The sequence below is a fragment of the Erpetoichthys calabaricus genome, chromosome 13 (genome assembly GCF_900747795.2).
Source record: "Erpetoichthys calabaricus chromosome 13, fErpCal1.3, whole genome shotgun sequence".
Lineage (NCBI taxonomy): Eukaryota > Metazoa > Chordata > Cladistia > Polypteriformes > Polypteridae > Erpetoichthys > Erpetoichthys calabaricus.
Window position 1 is genome coordinate 20831910 of NC_041406.2, and position 21097 is coordinate 20853006.

Sequence of the window (21097 nt, forward strand, 5' to 3'; positions counted from 1 at the left end):
TAGAATATGTCACCCGAGCCTCCTCAAAGGTTTTGCTTCAATTGTACTTTTAATGGTATCATTAGAGTTAAAGTGTGAGAAAAGTCCACAGACGAACACTCCTTTAAAACAAGTCAGAGTAACCGCTACAAAGTCCTTGGTTCAAATGTCTGTGTGAAGTTTGTCCGTTCTCTCCGTGTCCACGTGAGTTTTATTCCGGCCCACTCTGTCTGAGTACGCCCAGTCATGGCCCATCCATGTTTGGTTCTGTTGTACCCTGTGCTGACTCTGATTTTATAAAGCCTGCCACTGTAGTACAGTCCATTCTTATTAGAAGACTTCTTCCAATGTGTGTGGCGCAGTGGTTAGTGTGGATACCTTATAGATCCAGAGTAGGCAAAAGAGGGCACTGTCTCCTCAAATGAATTTTCCATTTTTGACAAAAGGATTATTTTGACACTTATTTAACTTGCACACCAATAAAAAGTTATATTTTGTGGGGAAATCACGCCAACCATTATGAGAGGAGAATGCTCAACTTGGAGTCCCTCAGGGGTCTGTCTGTCTGTAGTTAGCAAACTTGTCAAATTGGCAGAGGACACTAAAATTGGAGGGATAGCAGACACTGAGGAGGCAGCAGAGAGAATTCAAGCTTCAGACCTGGACAGGCTTCCGAACTGGGCGAACACCTGGAAATGCAATTTAATGTAAAAAAGTGCAAAGTGCTACACATGGGCAAAAGGAACATCAATTATAAATACAAGATGGCAGACACCAGCCTACAGGAAGAACCTCTGAAAAGGATTTCGGGGTTTATGTTCACACAACATTTTCATCGACTAAGCAATGTGCAGAAGATAATAATAAAAAGGCAATTAATATTTTAAGAAGGTGTTCGAGAGGCTACTGAAAGACATCATCTCATCCTCCATCCCAAGCACCGTTGACCCACTCCAGTTCGCCTACCGTCCTAAAAGATCGACGGAGGATGCCATTTCCTACATACTGCACACCATCCTCAGCCATGTGGACAAGAAACGGGAGCTATGTGAGATTGTTGTTCATTGACTATAGTTTAGCATTCAATACAATAATACCCTGTAGACTGTTTGTGAAACTGAGGGACTTAGGACTCAACAACTGCTTGTGTGTGTGGGTGCCGGACTTCCTCACAGGCAGAACACAGGCAGTGAGGGTTGGTAACTGTGTTTCCAACAGCATCATCATCAACACAGGAGCTCCACAAGGGTGTGTTCTTAGCTCCCTGCTGTACTCCCTCTACACCCATGACTGCACGGCCACGTATTCCTCCAACACTATCGTGAAGTTTGCAGGTGACACGGTGGTACTGGGCTTCATCGCGAACAACGATGAGATGGCTTACATGGATTAAGTTGTGAACCTGACATTGTGGTGTCAGGAAAACTGCCTGCAGCTCAACGTCAGCAAAACCAAGGAGCTGGTGATGGACTTCAGCAGATGACAGACTATAAGCCCCTCATCATTAATGGGACTCCAGTGGAAAGGGTGAACAGATTTAAATACCTGGGGGTTCACATCTCTGAGGACCTGACATGGTCTGAACACATCCAAGTTCAGACCTCAGACAGCTTAGGAAGTTTGAGGTCTCTTCAGGGATTCTAAAGACTTTCTACTCTGGCGCTGTGGAAAGTATCCTGACACAGAACATTACATCCTGGTTTGGAAACTGCTGTGTTCAGAACCGTAAAGCCCTACAGAAAGTGACCTGTGCAGCGGGACACTGCTGCAGGTCAGCTCTACCATCTATGCAGGACATTTACACCAAAAGATGCAGGACCAGAGCTCTCAGGATTATCAAAGACTCATCTCATCCTAGCAATAGCCTGTCCCATCTGTTAAAATCAGGCAAAAGGTTTTGTAGCATCCTGGCCAGGTCAGAGAGACTCAGAAGGAGTTTCTATCCTCAAGCCATAAGACAGTTAAATCAGAACATGCCATCTCATCCATGACCCTCCACATACTTAGACTGGACTGTAATTGTACCATGATGTCTACCCTTACCTTGTTTTGGAAATTGGTCTGTCCTTTAACTATGCACCTGTCTAACTTTGGTTTTGCACAATTAATCACTGCACTATTGCACTTTAACACTTAATTCTACTTTATTTCACTTAATTTTACTTATTTATTTATGTCCTATTATAGTGTTATCTTTCAGTTTAGGACTTTTTGTTAATCTAACTGATATTCTTCTAACTTTGCACAGTTTTGATAAGCAGATCAGAATGCATTTCACTGCGTGAAATGTGACAAATAAAGAATCTTGAAATAAAATGTTAGGTTATAATATAAAACCTGTTGAATATAAATCAAGGGATGTTATGGTCAGGCTATATAATTCACTAGTGAGACATCTTCTGGGGTTTTGTGTGCAGTTCTGGTCACCACACTTCAAGAAAGACATTGCAGCACTTGAAACTGTGCAGAGGAGAGCAACCAAGTGCATCATGGGACTTAAGGACATGTCCTACTGTGACAGAGTCAGAGAATTAAAGCTGTTTAGTTTTAAGGAGAGGAGGAGGAGGCGTGGGGACCTAATCCAGGTCTTAAAATTCCTCAAAGGTGTTGGTAAAGTAGACCCAGCAACATTCTTTGAGCTTAAGTGGACTTAAGTGGAAATTAAGGAGAAGTACATTAGGACTGGAGAGTGGAGGCACTTCTTTACTCAAAGAGTTGTGGGACTCTGGAAAAACTACCAAGACATGGAGCTGAACTGAAATCTTTAAGAAGAAACCGGCGCTCTGGTTTCCTCCCACAGTCCAAAGACATGCAGGTTAGGTGGACTGGTGATTCTAAATTGGCCCTAGTGTGTGCTTGGTGTGTGGGTGTGTTTGTGTGTGTCCTGCGGTGGTTTGGCACCCGGGCCAGGATTGGTTCCTGCCTTGTGCCCTGTTTTGGCTGGGATTGGCTCCAGCAGACCCCCGTGATCCTGTGTTCGGATTCAGCGGGTTGGAAAATGGATGGATGGATGGATTTGAAAAATCAGTTTACGTTGTTATGAGACAACCATCTCAAAATTCTTGTAAAAAGAAATGTGAACCAGGAGATGTAAAATGCACACTAAAAACATGGTCACACGCACACTGAGGTCAAATCTGAGTGGACAAAGCACTAGAGATGGGAAAATGATACAGACTCGTCAAAGCTTGTGTCAGTCAATCTGAAGAGTAGTGAGTCGAGTCATTGTGTCGGAGCTTGGGTCAAAACACCGCTGTCACGTGACCCGTGACGTTTGCAGCCTGGAATGTCATCAGTGCTTCACAGCGCGCTTTATTGGTTTGACAACATTGGTGCTAAATTAACGGGTAGCCTATATAAAATGCATCATTCTAATTCAACAATGTTGGGTTGTGAGGAGAGGGAGATTTAGAGAGCTTTGGTGGCAGATGGCGACTAATAGCAGAAAACGGCGTTCAGAAGTTAAATAGTATAAATGGGCAAGGAACTTAGCAGAATAAAATGAACTCAGACTTTTCTGACCTGGTGACCTGGTACTGGTGACATGAGACTGAAACAGTGAGTGCTGCTTCACTTGCGCTTGAGAGCTTGCCTTGACCTCAGTTAACCACCTGATGTCGCTGTTCATACTGGGGCTGAGGCTTCAAAGCTTCAAATCTTTTTTGGCACAAATAGAAAGAGAGCCTCAAAGCTTCACGAGGCTTCATTTTTCCTTCACTACAAAGAGCTTAAGATTTCAACACCAAAGAACAAAGCAAAAACCAAAGTCGAGGATCAAAAACAATTTCGGTAAACTATCACTAGGGCCTGTTTAAATTAAAACTCTTGTCAAGTTCTTCCTAAGATTTCTAAAGCGTATCCACTAAGGAATTGCGAGTGATACGAATGCCGGCATATTTCTAGTGTCATAACCCGTAGTGTCAACAGCACGACTAAACTGGTCACGTAGCACTACTCGGAGTGTTCCGAAATAAACGAAAACAAGACGCTATGAAAACGAAACAGAGTTAATTCAAGTGGAAATAAAATGCAAACTATAAAAACAAAATATTTCATAAAAAAACATGAGCTGAATAAAACTGTATGTATTAAACACCTTTAAGCAACATGTCAACACAGTCCGTGTAACCGTTCGTCTATTCCATTCACACCGATTCCTTTGTGTACTGAAATGCCACAAACAGGAATAAAAACAGCAGCTTTTGTAGTTTTCAAGCGGATGGCACCATCACTGTCGGCCAGGACCTGATCCAGTCCACCCTCTTCAGGTATCTGTGATTCACACTCAGTGCTGACGGTGACACTTTCCCCAACACCCGTACCCTTGTGGCACCAAGTGGCGGGGGTCCTCTGCGACCTCAAGATGCCCATTCACCTCAAGGCCAAAATCTATAAGACGGTGGTGTGGCCAGTGGCCTTGTATGGAGCTGAATGCTGAAACACGAACAAACACTGCACGTCATGGAAAAGCGGATGCTCTGTTGGATACTTGGGGTGACGCGTTTGGACCATGTCACGAAGTGAGCCGTGCAGAAATTAATTCTTTATTCTTTATTTATTTATTTGTCACATACATAGTTATACAGGACAACACACAATGAAATGCATCTTTTCGCTTACCCCTTGGGGTCAGAGCGCAGGGTCAGCCATTGTACAGCGCCCCTGGAACAATTGAAGGTTAAGGGTCTTGCTCAAGGGCCCAGCAGAGTAGCTAGTATCTCTTTTGGCAGTGACAGGGATTCGAACCGGCAACCTTCGGGATGCCAGCACAGATCCTTAGCCTCAGAGCCACCACTGCGCCCCCATCAGAAAGTGATGGCATCGGTCATTGAGAAGACACGAAAGGAACGGCTATGATGGTATGGCCATGTGCTGAGAAGCAATGAAAATTTGGTGGCTAAGACAGCCTTACGCCTGAGTTTGGATGGAAGATGACCAAAGAAGCGTTAGATAGACAGGTTAAGAGAACACATCACCCCAGAGGACACCTTTAGTCGGGTCAAGATGCAGACATTGCACCTACACGGGGAAAAAAAAGAAGAAGCATTATGTCAAGGTTTGTGTATCAGTGTATTGTGTACAGCACTACAGGAAACTTTACTTTCATTTTGTGGCTTTGTTGTTTGTTTAGTAAGTGAATTGAGCCTCCTAAATATAACAGAAGTATGTATCCTGTGTATAGAACTCACATCTTATATTAACAAGTCAGTCTTCCCAATGGTTTTTATGTTTTTACACCTCAAGAGCTTTGAGTTGGTCCTGCAATCCACAAACAGGTTGTCAGTTGAATGGAGGGAAATCCAAATTGGTCCAGTGTCCTGTGATGGACTACACCGCCTGGTTCACCCTTATTGCCAGAACCCGCTCTGACCCACTGTACCATGTAAAGGATACATAAAATGGCTGGATGGATGAATTATGATATGGCACCTGTTCAGCCCAGGGCTACCAGTCTCAGAAGTCTTCGTATTTTATGCCTTCTGGTTCACGACTCATTGCATTCCACTTCTCAGCTTTATTTACAGTTTTATTTTCTCAGCATCTTCTAGCTGACAACTCCTGGCGATTCTGGTTTCAACTTTGTTTATGGTTCAGGGATTCGATTTTCTGACAGCAACCCTCTCAGAGGTTTAGACGTTGACTCTCATTGCAGTTATCTTCTTGTCTGGTTCATGTCATTCTCCTAACTACTAACATTCCCTTTTTACCATTAAGCAATTCAGGGAGGTCCTCTAGAACTAAAAAAGCAGATGGAAAGTCTAAGCTACAGTAATCCTAGTGGGACACTCGCAATTGGCACAACGCTGTTAACTGCCTGAGTGTACCTGATGTGTGATTCTTCTGCAATGGCAAGAAAAAGCTGTGGGAATCCTTTGGAATTATCTGGCTTTATGCATTAATCGGTCATAAAATCAAATCTGATCTTCGTCTACGTCACCAGTATAGTCAAACAATATGCTTAAGCTAATAACACACACCAAGACAATTGAACACACGCACCAAAACAGTCACATTGTCAGCTTCCCTGACATTATCCTGTAGGATTTCTTGATAAATGTGGAAATTCATTTGCCCTTCAATGGTGGCAAGCTGTCCAGACCCTGAGGCAGCAAAGCCACCCCCAAATCAGGATTCTCCAGCCACAGTACTTCACTCATGGTCTACATTACTATATACTGTATACATACATGTTTATATAGTAATGGACACCAGGCATGGACTGGCGTTCCGGCAAGCATGGTTCAAGGTCTCTTACCCGGCCAGGAGGCCAATTTATTAGAAGGACAGAGGGAAACTAATTATATGGACTATTTGCTTCCCCAACACAATAAGTGGCAGTCCTCCTGGACTACAGTCCCTGCATAGATGCCCACGGGACTGACTGGGAGTTGTAGTCCAGTAGCACAGCCCTGCGGTGTTCCATCGGTGCCTCTAGAGGGAGCTGCAGGGACAAATGATCCCCACTTCAGAGAACCTCCACCTGACCCGGAAGTACCTGCAGCTGGCAGTATCGTAACACCAGAAGGGCATAAAATAAGCAGCTCGACCTCATCCTTGTCTGGAAAAAGAGAGAGATGGAGAGTGAGAAGGAAGGAAAGGAATAAAAGGTGTAGATAAAAGGAATTGCGTTTGTGCAGACTTTGGTTTGTCAAAATAAACCATTATTTGAACTTATGTTGATGTGTTGAAGGGTTTGGGGCTCAATGGCGCTGCTGGTACTGGTCACAATATATATATTGAATGGGTCAAAGGACACTCGTGAACATCAAGGAAGTGCTGGGATGATGGAGTGTCACCCATTTTAATCCTAACCCAAATAATACTAAATAAAGAGAACGTTCAATGGTGTTAAAGACTGTTAAACAGAAACAAAAAGCAGTCTTCATGACTCTTCTTTTAAGGGTACCACCACGAAAATCCTTAAAGCTCACCTGGCCAACCCTGACATTGTGGGTCTTCCTCTGGAGCTCCATTATGGTGGCAGTTTGGGTCAGAAATGAGATGCAATGCCATTCTCTGGGGCATGCGCTTTTTTATATGACTCTGGCAGGAAGAGGTGGAGTCGCTTGCCATCACTGGGTGTCTTCTCGCTGCTGAAGTTGACAAAAGAGATGACCGTGTTAGCGATAGCTCCCTCTCTCGCCCTGGTGTTGCTATCACTAACTTCTGATAAACCTCCAGCGTGCATGTTTGTGTGTGTGTGTAAATATGCTAGCCATCTCCTGGGGCTTCACCCGCGTATTAGTGAAACAGGACAGTGAGGAGGGCCCCACCCAGCTCTCTACTCCTGACGTCACTCTTCCCCCTCCCCTCGGCCCACAGCCCCTCTCTCAGATTAGCGTGAATATATCGCTCCTGCAAACGAACTTTGATTCTTAGTGCAATGAGAGAAGTCACAAAATCAACCAGAATGTTCAAGCAAATTATAGAAAAAAAAAGATCTAAATTCGTTAAGTAGTTCTCTCGTTTGCTAACTAAGCGGAGTTAAGGTTACACCCCGAGGCAGACATGTAAGTGAGGAGGGCCCCGCAGCCCGATGAGTCTGTCTCAGATTCGTGCTAATAAATCGGTACCGCAAGCGAACTATGATACTTAGCACGATGAGAAAGTCGCAAAATCAACAAAATGTTCAAGCAAATTATAGAAAAAAAACCTGACTTAAATGTTAAGTAGTTCTCAGGAAAAGTGGACAGACATACAAACAGGTCTAAAAAACTATAAGAAATTTTGTGCTTGGACCATAAAATTTTTAAAACCGTTTCTTAGCGAGCACCTATGGCCCAAGGGTAATCTACATTCCAAATTTCAAGTCCCAAGTCCTTATGGTTAGGGAGATTCCGTGATGAGTGAGTCAGTGGTATTTGGCTTTTATATATATATAAAAAAAAATATATATATATATATATATATATATATATATATATATATACGCACACACACACAGAGACACTGTTAGGGACACAATAAATCGACAAGTAACAATGAAATTTATTAATCAAATAATATAATAAAAAAATAATGCATAAAAAATAACCAATTCACGTACATAAGGCTCTTGCCAGATCCCTGAAAAAAATAATAAATTGCAACACTAACAGAAAACAATGAACAATAAACTCAAACAAGAAACACTAACAACAATGTCCAAGTGCAGACCAGTTCAGCAGGCGCAGTTGATGATGGATGAGTGACAGAAATAGCTTGTCAACAGGTCTCTGGAAAAAATGTAAAGTTTTGTCCTACCAGGTTCTAATGCGGCATGAGGTGAATGGAAGCTCCCAGATGAAGTCAAACTCAAATGGACAAGCAGGCACAGGACAGCACGTATGTCCAGATGGAAACTTTAATCCAAGGTGGTCGAGCTGTTATCCAGTCGAGTGTGAGAGGCGTATGAACAAATAGACGGACAATTGCGATCCCCCCAGTGTCTTTCAGGTTCCTTATTAAAGGGCCTATTTCCTCAATCTTTTTCCCAACAGCCCCTAAATCCTCTGAAGCTGTCCAATAGCATCATACTGCTGAGGCTGCTGGGAGATGTAGTACATTTTAAGTAGCGCTGCTACACATGTATGCTAAATAGTTTCATACTAGTTATTTTTTTTTTAAGTTTTAACCAAATCTGCATCTTTATAGGTACTTATTAAGTAGATCTTACCCATAAACTACATATTTTCCACAGGCGGTCATCAGAATTATGTGAAGGTGGTGTGACTTATGTCCTGTTTTTGTTAAAGAAGTATCATGAAGTTTAAAGAAAGATCAGCTCTTACTGTTATTTAATGATCTTTGTAAGCAGTAAAGCTGAGAATATGTTTGCTAAGGGTCACTAAAAAGTCACCAGACATGACTTAACTGTTGTTTGATATAAGGATCAAGGGTCTTTTATTGTCATTCCAACATCCATATGCAGAAACATATAATTAAACAGTGCCCACGACCCCATAATAGAAAAGTACCCCATAAGTAGCCCTTTAACCCCTATAGCTCTGTGATAAAGGTATCACAGATAAACACAATAAGACAGAATAGAATATCATTTATACATAAGTAAAGTAAGATAACTATAGCTACAAGAAATATTATTGCAGTATGCCCTCTAATTAGCAGCAAGTAAAAAAAGCAGCAGCAAAGAGTTTATTACACAAGACTACGAAACAAAATGAAAAGTGTAGTATACAGTAAGTCACACAGTCAGGATTAGTGATGTTGTGTTCATTAGTCTAATACCATCCAAGAAAAAGCTGGCAGTGCCAGTCCATAAGCTGCCCAATGGGAAGGGGGGCAGACAGTCCATGGGCAGGATGAGTGACATCTTCCATAATGGAGGGGGCTTTACTGTTGGACCTGTTGCTTTAAATGTCCTCATTAGTGGGCAGACTTAACCACTCGTTGCAGTTCTCTCTCTCTCTCCTATCTGACGCCAAGCAGCTGCTGTACCACCCCATTATACAGGAGGCGAGGGTGCTGTCTACTTCACACTTGTAGGCGGGGAGGGGGACACAAACCAGCCAGCTTCAGCCTCCACAACAAGTAGATGCATTGGTGGGCTTTGTTTACCAGACAGGCCGTATTGCAGCTAAGCAGTTTGGGATTGATTTATGACATGTTTAAGAGACGGTGGTTGGGGGGATTGACTTCCAAGCTATTTAGAGTGCCTATTGTGTTAATTTACGGGTATTCGGGACTTTAATGTTAAAGTTCTGGATCAGCATTAATGCTAATTAAGACCCCCTTTTGTTAAATAACAGCGTTGCGGCTTATTTTTCTGCCTTCCACACTTTGGTGCCATTGCTTATTCACATCAATTTCCAGTCCCTTTCCTGCCTTGCCCACTCAGTTTGATCGTATCAGGTGAAAACTGTCCTCCATTAACTACAGTAAGATCTGAAATAAGAATTCGATCTTCTGAGATCTCGTTTTTGTGGATGGCACACTCCAAATGTTTTTATTTATTTATTTTAAGGTCCATGTCGCTCCAAACCACACCTGCAGCCTCATGTCATCGGCTGGACCCCAGCTTTGCTAACCCCTGACTCCAGTAAGCTTTTGTTTGAAGTTATCACCCTAGGGGTTCACATGCTTTTTCCAACTTGCACTGTAAATTTCTGAATGAGGTATTCAGTGGGCCGCCCCCCCCACAGTTAAATCTTTCGTGGTGCAGGCCCTCCCTGGTTAGTGTGTGGTGGTGTGGTCGGGCAGCCACAGGAGTGGTTTATGGTGGTATGGTGTGGATTAGGGGCACGATGTGGGTCTATTTTACATGTTGATTATTACACATTTTGAAATATTGACTTCTTATTGACTTTGTAAAATAAAATAAGCAAATGATCACCAAAAAAAAAAAAACATTGTAGAAGGAGGTCAGGCATTCCAGCCGGGAAGTAGGATGGTTTCTTACCCAGACTAGAGGTCAGAACAGAGGGACAGATGAGTTGGCCGGCTGGACAAAGAAAAAACTTTGTGCCCAACTGGAATAAAATAATGCTTGGACCAGAGCAGTTCCATCCCCCGTACAGTAGGTGGCAGTGGTCCTCTTGTGGGCAGCCCAGTTGGGAAACCTGCAGGGGTGCTTGGGAGTTGGAGTCCAGAAGTGCAACCCTGTCGAGGGTCCCTGGGAGCCAATAAATGGGAACTGTTGGTGGAGGACCGCCCTACTTTCTATATGATCCAGATGCAGTGTGGCACCAGAAGCTTGAAAAGAAGCCCACTGCATCACATCGGAGAGTCAGAGTCGGGTTAGGGTTAGGGGCGGGTAACCCTCAATTGGAGGAAGGAAGGAGGAAGAAACTGATTGATTTATTGGTACTGCTATTGATCTATGGAAAGTTGCTGTGGTCTAATCAATGTCTTTTATTCAAACCTAAAAGTGTGTTGGGCATTACTGTGTCTGCGGTTTGGGGCTCAGTGGTGCCCCCTTGTGGTGATAACATGTACAAGAATTTTTCTAAATTATTTGATAAACCAGGTTGTGTTTGTTCATTCTGGTAACTTAGGTAAAAATCAGACCGTATTTTAAGACAATCTGACATGCACAGTGAACATGGTTATTAACAAAGGGCTCACAGATGAGCGTGTCGTCTTTTGTTGTATTTAATGTATGCTGTGATACCCTGTGGCATTACCTGCATTGTGAGGGAGCGTCAGTTACGGCACTACGGCCATGTGGCGCGTTTCCCCGAGGGTGATTCAGCTCATAAGATCCTCATTGTTGGGGACCCGAGTGGCTGGACCAGGCCAAGGGGTCGCCCACATAACACCTGGCTGCAGCAGATAAAGGGTCATTTCCAGAGGGTGGGACTGGACCTACTTGGGTGGGTTGCCAACCGGGATCCTGAGTTGTTTCTTCGTGTAGTGGGTGCACCAACGTGTTGTACCAGTGCATGCTCCCCAACTTGACTTGACTTGTGATACTTGTGTTGTTGGTCTCATACAACTGTCACTAATCTACTAAAGACGTTGTTGAGATGTAAGATTTTCCATATACTGTAACTTGATAAATATTTTGTATGTCTTTGTAATTTAGGCAAAGCAATGTAATTTAATGTTACATTAGTGAGAAGCATTCATGTTTACCCCCTTAGGAATGGGTCTCTTTGAATTTTACGACAGAGATGGGGGGGATGTGCCTTAAACCAGTTTGGCGAGTGTTTCTCTGCTAAAGTCTTTCATACCCCGCAAGGAAGCCAGGTTACCTTAACATATGGTTTAGAGGGCAGGTGCTAAGATGTTGTATTCCCCCATTGGTCTGAAGTATGGCTGTTTGGAATTGGCATGGATAAGAAGCTTTTAAGTACCATGATGTCCTATTGGCTCTAGGGGTTGGACAGAGAATCTATAAATCTGCTTGCTCAACCACACTCTACCTCTCTTACTAACATCTGATGAAGCCCAAACTGATGAACTGAAAGGACAACACAATGGAGACCACAGCTCAGCAGCCATATTGAGACAGGCATGCGGCCTGTTCTGAAGAAAGCTGAGCACCAATGATGCCTTAACTAGAGACATTTTAAATAATTACAAGTCTGTGTGCCGCCTGAACTACACATCACTATTTAATCAAGTTGCCAGTATTCAAATGTACTTTGCATATTGTTATTATTTATGAATATTACCAATAATGCATTGTTGTATGTGTAACTTAACTCCTGCTTGTCTTTTACTACACCTAATTGCCTATAGATATAGAAGGGAAGATGGGGATAAGTTATATACTATAATACCTTATAAACAGTGATAAGTCGGGGAGATTAGGCATTCTTACAAAGGCTACATATTAATAATACAATAGGGGAAAGCAGAGCAATATATATTACTCTACCAAGTGTGGCAGATGGCCGGGGTCATTACCTGGCCGGGATGCCTAAAAGGACCGGAAGGTGGTAGGAATAGCTTCCGGGCCACGAGGGGGCAACCGCCATGGAGCAGGAAAGGACCACGGGAAAAGAGAACAAAGGATTCTGGCTTGTTGGGACCCGTGGCCACCGCCAGAGGGCACTTTAAACCTTGTGGGACCCGGAAATAGTTACTTCCGCCACACTCGGCAAGATGGCAGAGGAACGTGCCAGGGACTCCCTGAGTACTTCCGGGGCAAAGGGCAGCACTTCCGCCACACCAGGAAGTACTGCCGGATGGACGTCAGCAACCACCTGGAGCACATCCGGGCAGGAATAAAAGGGGCCGCCTCCTTACAGTCAGTGAGCCAGAGTCAGGAGTGGGAGTAGGACGAAGCTCCCAGGAGGAGAGTAGAGGCGGCCAAGGACTGAGAAAAAGAGTAATTGAAGGGTGATTATTGCTGAGTGCATTGTGTGTAGTGTTGACACTGTTTTTATTAACATTTAATAAACGTGTGCTTTTTATAAAGATGTGGTTTCCGACTGGTGGTGTCCGGACAACTATCACACAAGGTAAAACAGACGTGAAAATCAGAATGTTGTCATACAGTGGGCACATGAAAGTAAACCCAATCCCTGCCACCTGTGACTGGATAAAGCAGATTAGCACACTGATGGCTGGGCAGATGAACAACAGACAATGATGGCCTTCCTCTTAACTCAATAAGCTATTTAGTACTGAAATCGGCCCAATCTTAAGAGGTGAACAGCTTCATTTGCCTAAATGACTAACTTGGTTAACCGATTTATCTCTTTTTTTTTTTTTTTTTTTTTTTTAAAGGCTAAAGGTTTCGAGCTGAGTTACCTGGAGAAGGTCCCAGAGGTGAAGGACACCGTGCACAAGCAGTCACTCATACACCATGCCTGCACAATTGTGGTGGAGAAATTTCCGGATAGCTCTGACCTCTACTCGGAGATTGGGGCCATTACTAGATCAGCTAAGGTAGGCATTGAAATCTCTCTTTTTCTTTGTATGTTAATTAGACTTTATAATGTTGATTTTTTTTAAACATTATTCTAACAAACACTTGGGGAAAAAAAACTGTTGACAGCAACTGGCATGTGAATGAGCTCTTTAATCTTCGTGTTATTTATTTATGCAGCACTCCTTAGATACCGGACTTATTTTACCAATTAGCTTCGTCTGTTCTGAATTTGGTGGGTTGATTTTTTTTTTTTCTGCCCCTGTGGATTATGCGTTTAGCGTGGCAAAGCCCATTTCAGCACATTCCTGCAAGGCGCTCTCGGTGTAATGAACTTGCGGCTTACCAATTACAGCCCTCCGAGTGCTAAAAGCACTTTATTAAGGCACCTAAAGCTCATGCCACAGCACTCGCAGTAGGCACAAATGGGCTTCAAACTTCTCACCTGCAGAGAGAAAGGAGGTCACACCGGGGCATTAACACAGTTTAAACGTTTTAGTCAAATTAATCTAAATTGTTATAATTGCAGGACTCATTATGTGCCCGAAAGTCATAGTCAGGCCTCAATATGGCCTAACATTCAAGTGCAGTCGGTTAGCTGGTTTGAAAGTTGGAGTATTTTTAAATACTCTCAAATTTGTTTATTTGTTTATTTTATATGTTTATAAGAGTGGTGCAGTGCCAGCGCTGCTACCTCACAGTAAGGAGACCAGGGTTCGCCTCCCGTGTCCTCTCTGCATAGAGCTTGCATGTTCTTCCCGTGTCTGTCCCAGTTTCCTCCCAGCAGGGCCGGCCAGATTAACCATTAAGCAGAATAAGCACTGCGTAGGGCGTCTGGAGGCTCACGGTCTTCAGTCATTCAAAAACACAAGGGGGTCTGGTGTATGGACACCAGGGGTCTCCAGCTCCGATCCTGGAGGGCTGCTGTGGTGGCACATTTCCATTCTAACCCTTTTCTTAGTTAGTGATCAGTTTTGTGCTGCTAATTAACTCTTTTGCCTTAATTGTAATTGACTTGCTGTTCAACACTCAGACCCCTCAATTGTTTCTTTTATCCTTAATTAGCAGTCAAACAGTATTTTCCGAAGCTGACTGAATTGATTCCATAATTAAAAGTTTTACAGTCGAATGCCTTTCCTGACACTAACCCTGTCTATTTATCTGGGCTTGGGACCGGTACCAAGTTGGGCAGGTTTGCCCCCTGGTGGCCAGATTTTGAGTGGCAAGGAGGTCCAAGACTGATGCTGTTTGGAGAAGTTTGACCAAGTGCTCCGACCCCCCATAGTAGAGAGGGAAAAGATGAAAAGAAGAAGAAGCATTCAAACAATAATGCCAAACACACGACCAACTAACCTGTGCCCATCGTGCAATATCTGAAAATAAAGAAAGGTGAAGATCTCAGGAATGTTGATCTGCTCAGGTCACCAACACATTTTGATGGTGCTCTTTGATAAAAAATAATAAAAAAGAAATGTGTGCTATGGCAGAATGAGAGCACCAGTTGGCTGTGGGATTAAGAAACGGGTTTAATTAACAACAATTAAGGCTTCTAATTAAGAAACTGCTTGGAGTCTGAGGACTCGACTTTGCGGGTCACCTGACTCGCTTCACGTCTCATATCTGTTCGGCTGCCATGTAAGGAAAAGAGAATCAACTCAGAAGACTGAGTCTTAAAAACACTGAGATTAAAAGGAAGTCGATTAACAGTAGAAATGGGTCACTGATGAAGAAAGTGGCAGCCATAGTAGCCCTGCAGGATCAGAGCCCTGTTGTATGGCATTGTGTTACTTTATCTAAGTCCCTGTCTGCCATGGAATCGTGGTGGCCTGAGGACAAGTCTCTGAGTAAAGGACTCAAATTATCTTCACAAGTGAGTGGACTCAGCAGACCGCAGTACACTCCATGAGCAGCTGGAAAGAAGTCGGTGTCACCCAGGTGGTACGGGGCACTCTTGTACCTTTCCACAAGTTTGTCCGGTAACATCATACCAAGTTTTTTTTTTAAAAGCCCTCAGCCCCCTTTGTCTCATTTCTGAGAAACCTGAACTTGATTGCGTTGTGCTGTCCGTCTCCCAGCATCAATGGATTAGACTCCTGAGGGTAATTCAAGGTGGTCAGCGGGCGATCCGGGATCAGGAATGCTAACCGCCAGGCCACGGCTCGAACCCATGGAGCTCCTCTACAGCACTCTGAGAATAAGACTGGCCAGAGAACCAGGACTGCAGGGTCCAAATATCTCGAGATAACGTTACAATAACAAGCCCGCCAAAGGGCTACTTTTTATACGAAAACTCAAAGAAGCATGTTGAACACTTAAACAAAATGTTAAGCAGGAACAGTTTACACGAATTCTAAATAAACAGTGTAGCCAGTGCGGTCTGTGTGTATAAAATAACATTTCGGTATTAATTCAAAGCAGAGTCCTAACAAAAAGCAGATTGAGGATCAAAGCGGGAGCCAGTCCCTCGCTACGGCTTGATAGATTTACTACACGTTTTAATAAGAGTGATCACTGGCCCAGCCGCTGTCATGTAAGTCCTCGTGTCTGAAGGCCTGGCAGACGCATTGTGCTCCTCCCGGGGTTGATTGTGTTTCATCCATAAACAAAAAAATACCAAGAAAAGTGCCTGCGAGAAACTGTTGAAGTTAAAGTCTCACACCTGCACTGCAGTAACACCAGCAGAAAGGGTAGCAGACCTGCTTAAGCCAACTCAGGATGTCGAGAGCCGGTGCCAGTGTCACTTGAACCAACCCAGAATGAGGCATCTGTCCATCTTGGGGTCCAAAACCCACAGTAGTGCAAATGTGTAACCCCAATAAACTTAACCTGCACACCTTTTGGGGTCGGTGGGGAAACCCATAGAGATTTGAGAAGAACATATAAGGTCCATGTAGGCAGTAATCAGCCATGGGGCTTGAACCCAAGATGATGATCTGTGTGGCAGCAGCACTGACCGGGTGCCATTATACCAAATGTGGTAAAGTCTGCTTAAACTAACTGGAATGTGGTGTCTCACAAGTAATAGCTGGACATTATCAACATTTTCTTTCGTAATACAAGAGTATCGGTCTGGAGACGTTCACAGCAGCTCACTATTGGGGGGCTTATTGATTGGAGGCCAAGTCAGTTTCCAATTACTCCTGGATAAACCCCATGTGGCCACTAGGTGAAGATACAGCAGGTCCAGAAAATATCAGGAATGAAGTCCTCATACGAACATAAGTCTACGGCGCTTTGAATCACTGACTGGTTACAGCATCGCCTCCTTTTTCAGTTCTACATAATTTCACTCATTCTTCCCTTAAACACGCCGTAGGCTTTCCATCATCATGAAGATTAATTGTTTTTCAGGTTAATCCAGGAAGAGAGCTGCCAGATACTGCAAATGGCTTTTGTTGTGCAATGAATGAAATGAATTAAATGTAATGTGACCCGAGTGACCTAAAGCCTGAGAGGTGGCACGTTAAGATTGTACCTGAGAGCTGGCTGCATTCAAACGTCGGTGTGTTCTGTACAGTTAAGGAAGTCTCGTTGTTTGTCTCCGCTTTTTCTGGGACACCATATTTAACTTCTGATTCTAGTGACAGAGCACTGTCAGCACATTTCTGTATATAAATGCAGCAGCCATGTCACCTGCACTTCAGAAGAGGTCATCACCCTGAAGCTAAGCCTGTTCAGGCCCGGCCAGTGCTTAATGGGAGACCATCTAGGAAAAGCTTGGGATGCTACTGGAAGAAGTGCTGGTGAGGCCAGCAGGGGGCACTTACCCTGTGGTCTGAATGTGGACCCCAGTGCAGTGACAGGGACACTGCGCTGTACAAATGAGTTTGTCCTTCGGATGAGATGGAAAACCGAGGTCCTGACTCTCTGTGGTCTCTCTGGGCATCCTTCATAAAGAACGGGCTGTGTCCTGATGTCCTGGCTAAATTGCCCACCGCGGCCAAGTCATTATGGCCCCCTAATCATCTCCTCTCTTATTGGCTAACTCATCTCTTTCCCCTTCACCACCTAATAGCTAATGTGTGTTGAGCATACTGGCGCAAAAATGGCTGCCATCGCATCATCCAGGTGGATACTACACATTAGTGCTGGCTGAAGTGGCTCCCCGCTCACTGAGAATATTGAATAGTGAGAAAAACACTATTTAAATGTAAGGAATTATTATTACTGCTATTATTATATTGACATCAATTTGAAAATATGAACTAAACCAGGCAATGACTGTGCATGAGAGCCCAGTGTAACAGAATAGAGTGGTCAATGGTGTCAGATGCTGCACTTAAATCTAATAACATAATTACTGTGGAATTCCTTTCACCAGACGATTTTAGAATGTCTGTCATTACAAGATGGGTTAGTGTCACTTCTGTGCCATGACAGGTGCAGGAGCCAAACTGGAACTTCTGAAATAAACTGTACCGTCTAAGGTGTATGGTGCATACTGTTTAAAATATTTTAGAAAGAAAAGGTACATTCAAAAGACTATCGGTAATAACTATGAGAATATGGGACTAACTCTGATTTGTGTCAGCAACAGCCTGAGAACTGACATTCTAAATGCATTAGAATCTGTAGTGTCCGTAATGAACGACAGATAACACTAGGAATGGGTGCTGCTGAAAATAATAATAGGAATGTTAGAGAGAAATAGAGAACCACATGTGCCATTGCATGTTGGCACTTAACTGTATAAGAAAGCACTTCATAGGCCGAGAGCTCTCCATGATGGCAAAGCTGAGACAAAGACAAGGCAGACCTATGGAGGTCTGTTACAGGGACATAAAGATAGAAGTGAAACGCACAACACAATAAATAGGAGAGACACGATAGATAGATAGATAGATAGATAGATAGATAGATAGATAGATAGATAGATAGATAGATAGATAGATAGATAGATAGATAGATAGATAGATAGATAGATAGATGGATGTGAAAGGTACTACAGTAATCCCTCACTTATCTCGAGAGATAGGTTCCAAGGCCGACCGCGATAACTGAATTTCCGCGAAATAGGGACACCATATTTATTTAATTATTTAACGTGTATTTGGACGTTTTTAAACCCTCCCTGTATTGTTTACAACCCACCCTTTACTCTATTAATAACAGGGACAACTGCTAAGCAATATGAAATCGGTAGATAAGTTTACACTTACTGTATAGCGAAGTACACGTAGCAGCTTGTAGGCGGTCATGACGTCGTCGACCTTGTTGCAAAGATTCCTAAAGCAGATTCCATCCAGACTACTGCCTTATCACGTCCACTTGCAACTCGTTTTGCGCCCTGGTTAAAGGACACTGCGGCCGTAGATCTTATATTCTTTTCCTCCTTTTTAAATAAAAAGAATCGTGGACTCATTGATGCTGTAATGGTGTCCTGCAGCGGTGTAGCTGTTCTCTTCCTTCAACATATCCAAAACTTTCACCTTTTCTGCAATCATTTGCATCTTCTGTTGGCGCCTGGACACGGCCCCTGAAACAGTAGCACGTTAATGCTGAATGAGTGAGATGAGACTTCCTGGTTAATGCAACACTCCGTCGCTGAGCCAATCAGCAGCACACAGGAACTTAACTGCGTGCTCTGATTGGGTTAGCTTCTCAGCCATCCGCCAATAGCATCTCTTGTATGAAATCAACTGGGCAAACCAACTGAGGAAGCAAGTAAAAAGACCCATTGTCCGCAGAAACCCGCGAAGCAGCGAAAAATCCGCGTTATATATTTAGATATGCTTACATATAAAATCCGCGAAGTTGTGAATCCGCGAAAAGTGAACCGCGAAGTAGCGAGGGATTACTGTATATGGTATGATAGATAAATAGATAGATAGATGTCCCCTTGTAGGGTGAGCTAAAGGAGTTGCTCCATTAGTCAGCCTTGCAGAGACCATTTTCTGAACACTGTAATTGGTGCCCCACCTGGTGACGTCAGCTGATTTCTATCTGTGTCAGCCCCCCTCCCACCGCCTTTTCTGCGGAGTGTCACTATTACAAAAAAGGATTACATAGATAGGAAAGGCACTATAAAATGCTTTCAGATGATACCTAAGAAAGGCATGTGTGTTTGCCATCAGATTATCCTTGTTCCTCTGACTGGACTCACCGAGGACCCTCATCTTTAGATCTTCCTGAGATGTGTGTGGATCGGCTCACCTGGTGGCCTGAACTGGACTCAGTGTCTTTGAGATTGTTGTGCTTTTCTATGAAGTAGATGAGCTGGCCAGCATCCCATCAGGACGAGTTTTAGTCTTGTTCCTTTTGTTGCTGTCATAACCATTCATGAGATTACAGAATTCCAGAAACTTCATCCTAATGTAAATCAAACTCCAAGTGAATATTTGTATTCATGTATTTGGTTGTTCTTGTTACAGAGAATGATGACACTTTTTTCCAACCCTTACAGGTGGATTTTGAACAACTTCAGGATAACTTGTGGCAAATGGAGCGGAGGTGCAAGGCATCATGGGATCATCTTAAGGTCATTGCAAAACACGAAATGAAGCCTGTGCTGAAACAAAAGATGTCGGAGTTCTTGAAAGACTGTGCTGAGAGAATTATCATTTTAAAAATTGTGCACAAAAGAATAATTAACAGGTACTTTGATTTGATAGCTAGAGCTAAATATGTTATGGGGTGGCATGAGGGCATAGTGAGTAGTAGTGCTACTGCCTCATGGAGCCCACGGCTCAGCTCAGTCCTCATCTGTGTGCTGTTTGTATGTCCTCTTTATGTCTGCATAGGCTTTCCATCCTCATCGCCTAAGATGAGTTAATTGGCGATTCCTTCTTGGCCAAGTGGGAGTGTGGATGTCTGTATCGGTGGGCCCTACAATGGACTGCCATCTATCCAGGGCTGTTTCCTACATTGTGCCCAATGGCTACCACTCGTGACCCTGAATTGTATTAAGTGGGTTTGACAAAGTCTTGTGATAGTCAGCAGTGTGATGGTCAGCAGCTTTTCTTGCCACTTTTCACAAATTAACTGCCTGAAATTCCCAAGCATATCAGCAAAGTAGTGACCAGCCATGTGGACATTTTGAGACTTCTTATCAATAAGGAGAACACTCTCGGTCTCATTAAACGTTGTGCCCATGATCTTGCTGACACTGGCCCGCACCTTGAAATTCCTTGGCATGGACAGATCTTTATGTTCCTATTATTTCTGTTGTTGTTTGGGCTGTGTGTCACAGCGATGTTTCCAAGTTTAATCCCCAGTTTATGAATCCATTGACTTGAGTGTCTCCTTGGTGCACTGGGTGAGGCGATGCTTCGTTTCAGGTGTCAACATTTTATTTTTAAATGATGTGCAAAAATTTCTAAAATCGTGTTTGCTTTCTTATTGTGAGATGCTTGATGTGGGGAAAAAATGAATTGATCTGATTTTAGCACAAGGCTGCCACCTAACAAAACAGTGAAGGGGCACTGAATAAACGGGTAGACATCGACTGGCTGAGATTGAATCTTCAGGGCACATTGTTGTCGAGCATTAGAAATTCAGTGAAAACAGGATACTTGATGTCGTGTTGATTCGGCTCTAAAACAAGACTTGTGCACTACAAAGTACAAACGGTACAAATTTAGAATTCACAAATTTTAGCACTTACAGAATTAGCATGGGGAATAGCCCTTTCATGTGTGGGTACAAAACTCTTTGATCTTCCCTTGTAGACTGTAGCAGTGAGATTAACAAGAAGAAAATTTCATTGCTCTCAGGTCCTCAATATAAGATATGATATTTCTGCGTTCATTTTCAAACCTATTCAGGGTCATTGAGACCAAAGCCTAATTCAGCATTATTGGG

The 21097-nt window shown here is 43.4% G+C and overlaps 1 protein-coding gene across 7 annotated transcripts in view; it reads left to right on the forward strand.

Annotated features, from left to right (window-relative positions):
- LOC114664022 (FH1/FH2 domain-containing protein 3-like) overlaps positions 1–21097 on the forward strand; it is a 722250-nt gene that overhangs the window by 658651 nt on the left and 42502 nt on the right. For all 7 annotated transcript variants that reach the window (XM_051935624.1, XM_051935621.1, XM_051935625.1 and 4 more), the window contains 2 exons: positions 13156–13317; positions 19701–19891. In XM_051935624.1, coding sequence (XP_051791584.1) covers positions 13156–13317; positions 19701–19891 — 353 coding nt within the window. The remainder of the gene's footprint in view (positions 1–13155; positions 13318–19700; positions 19892–21097) is intronic.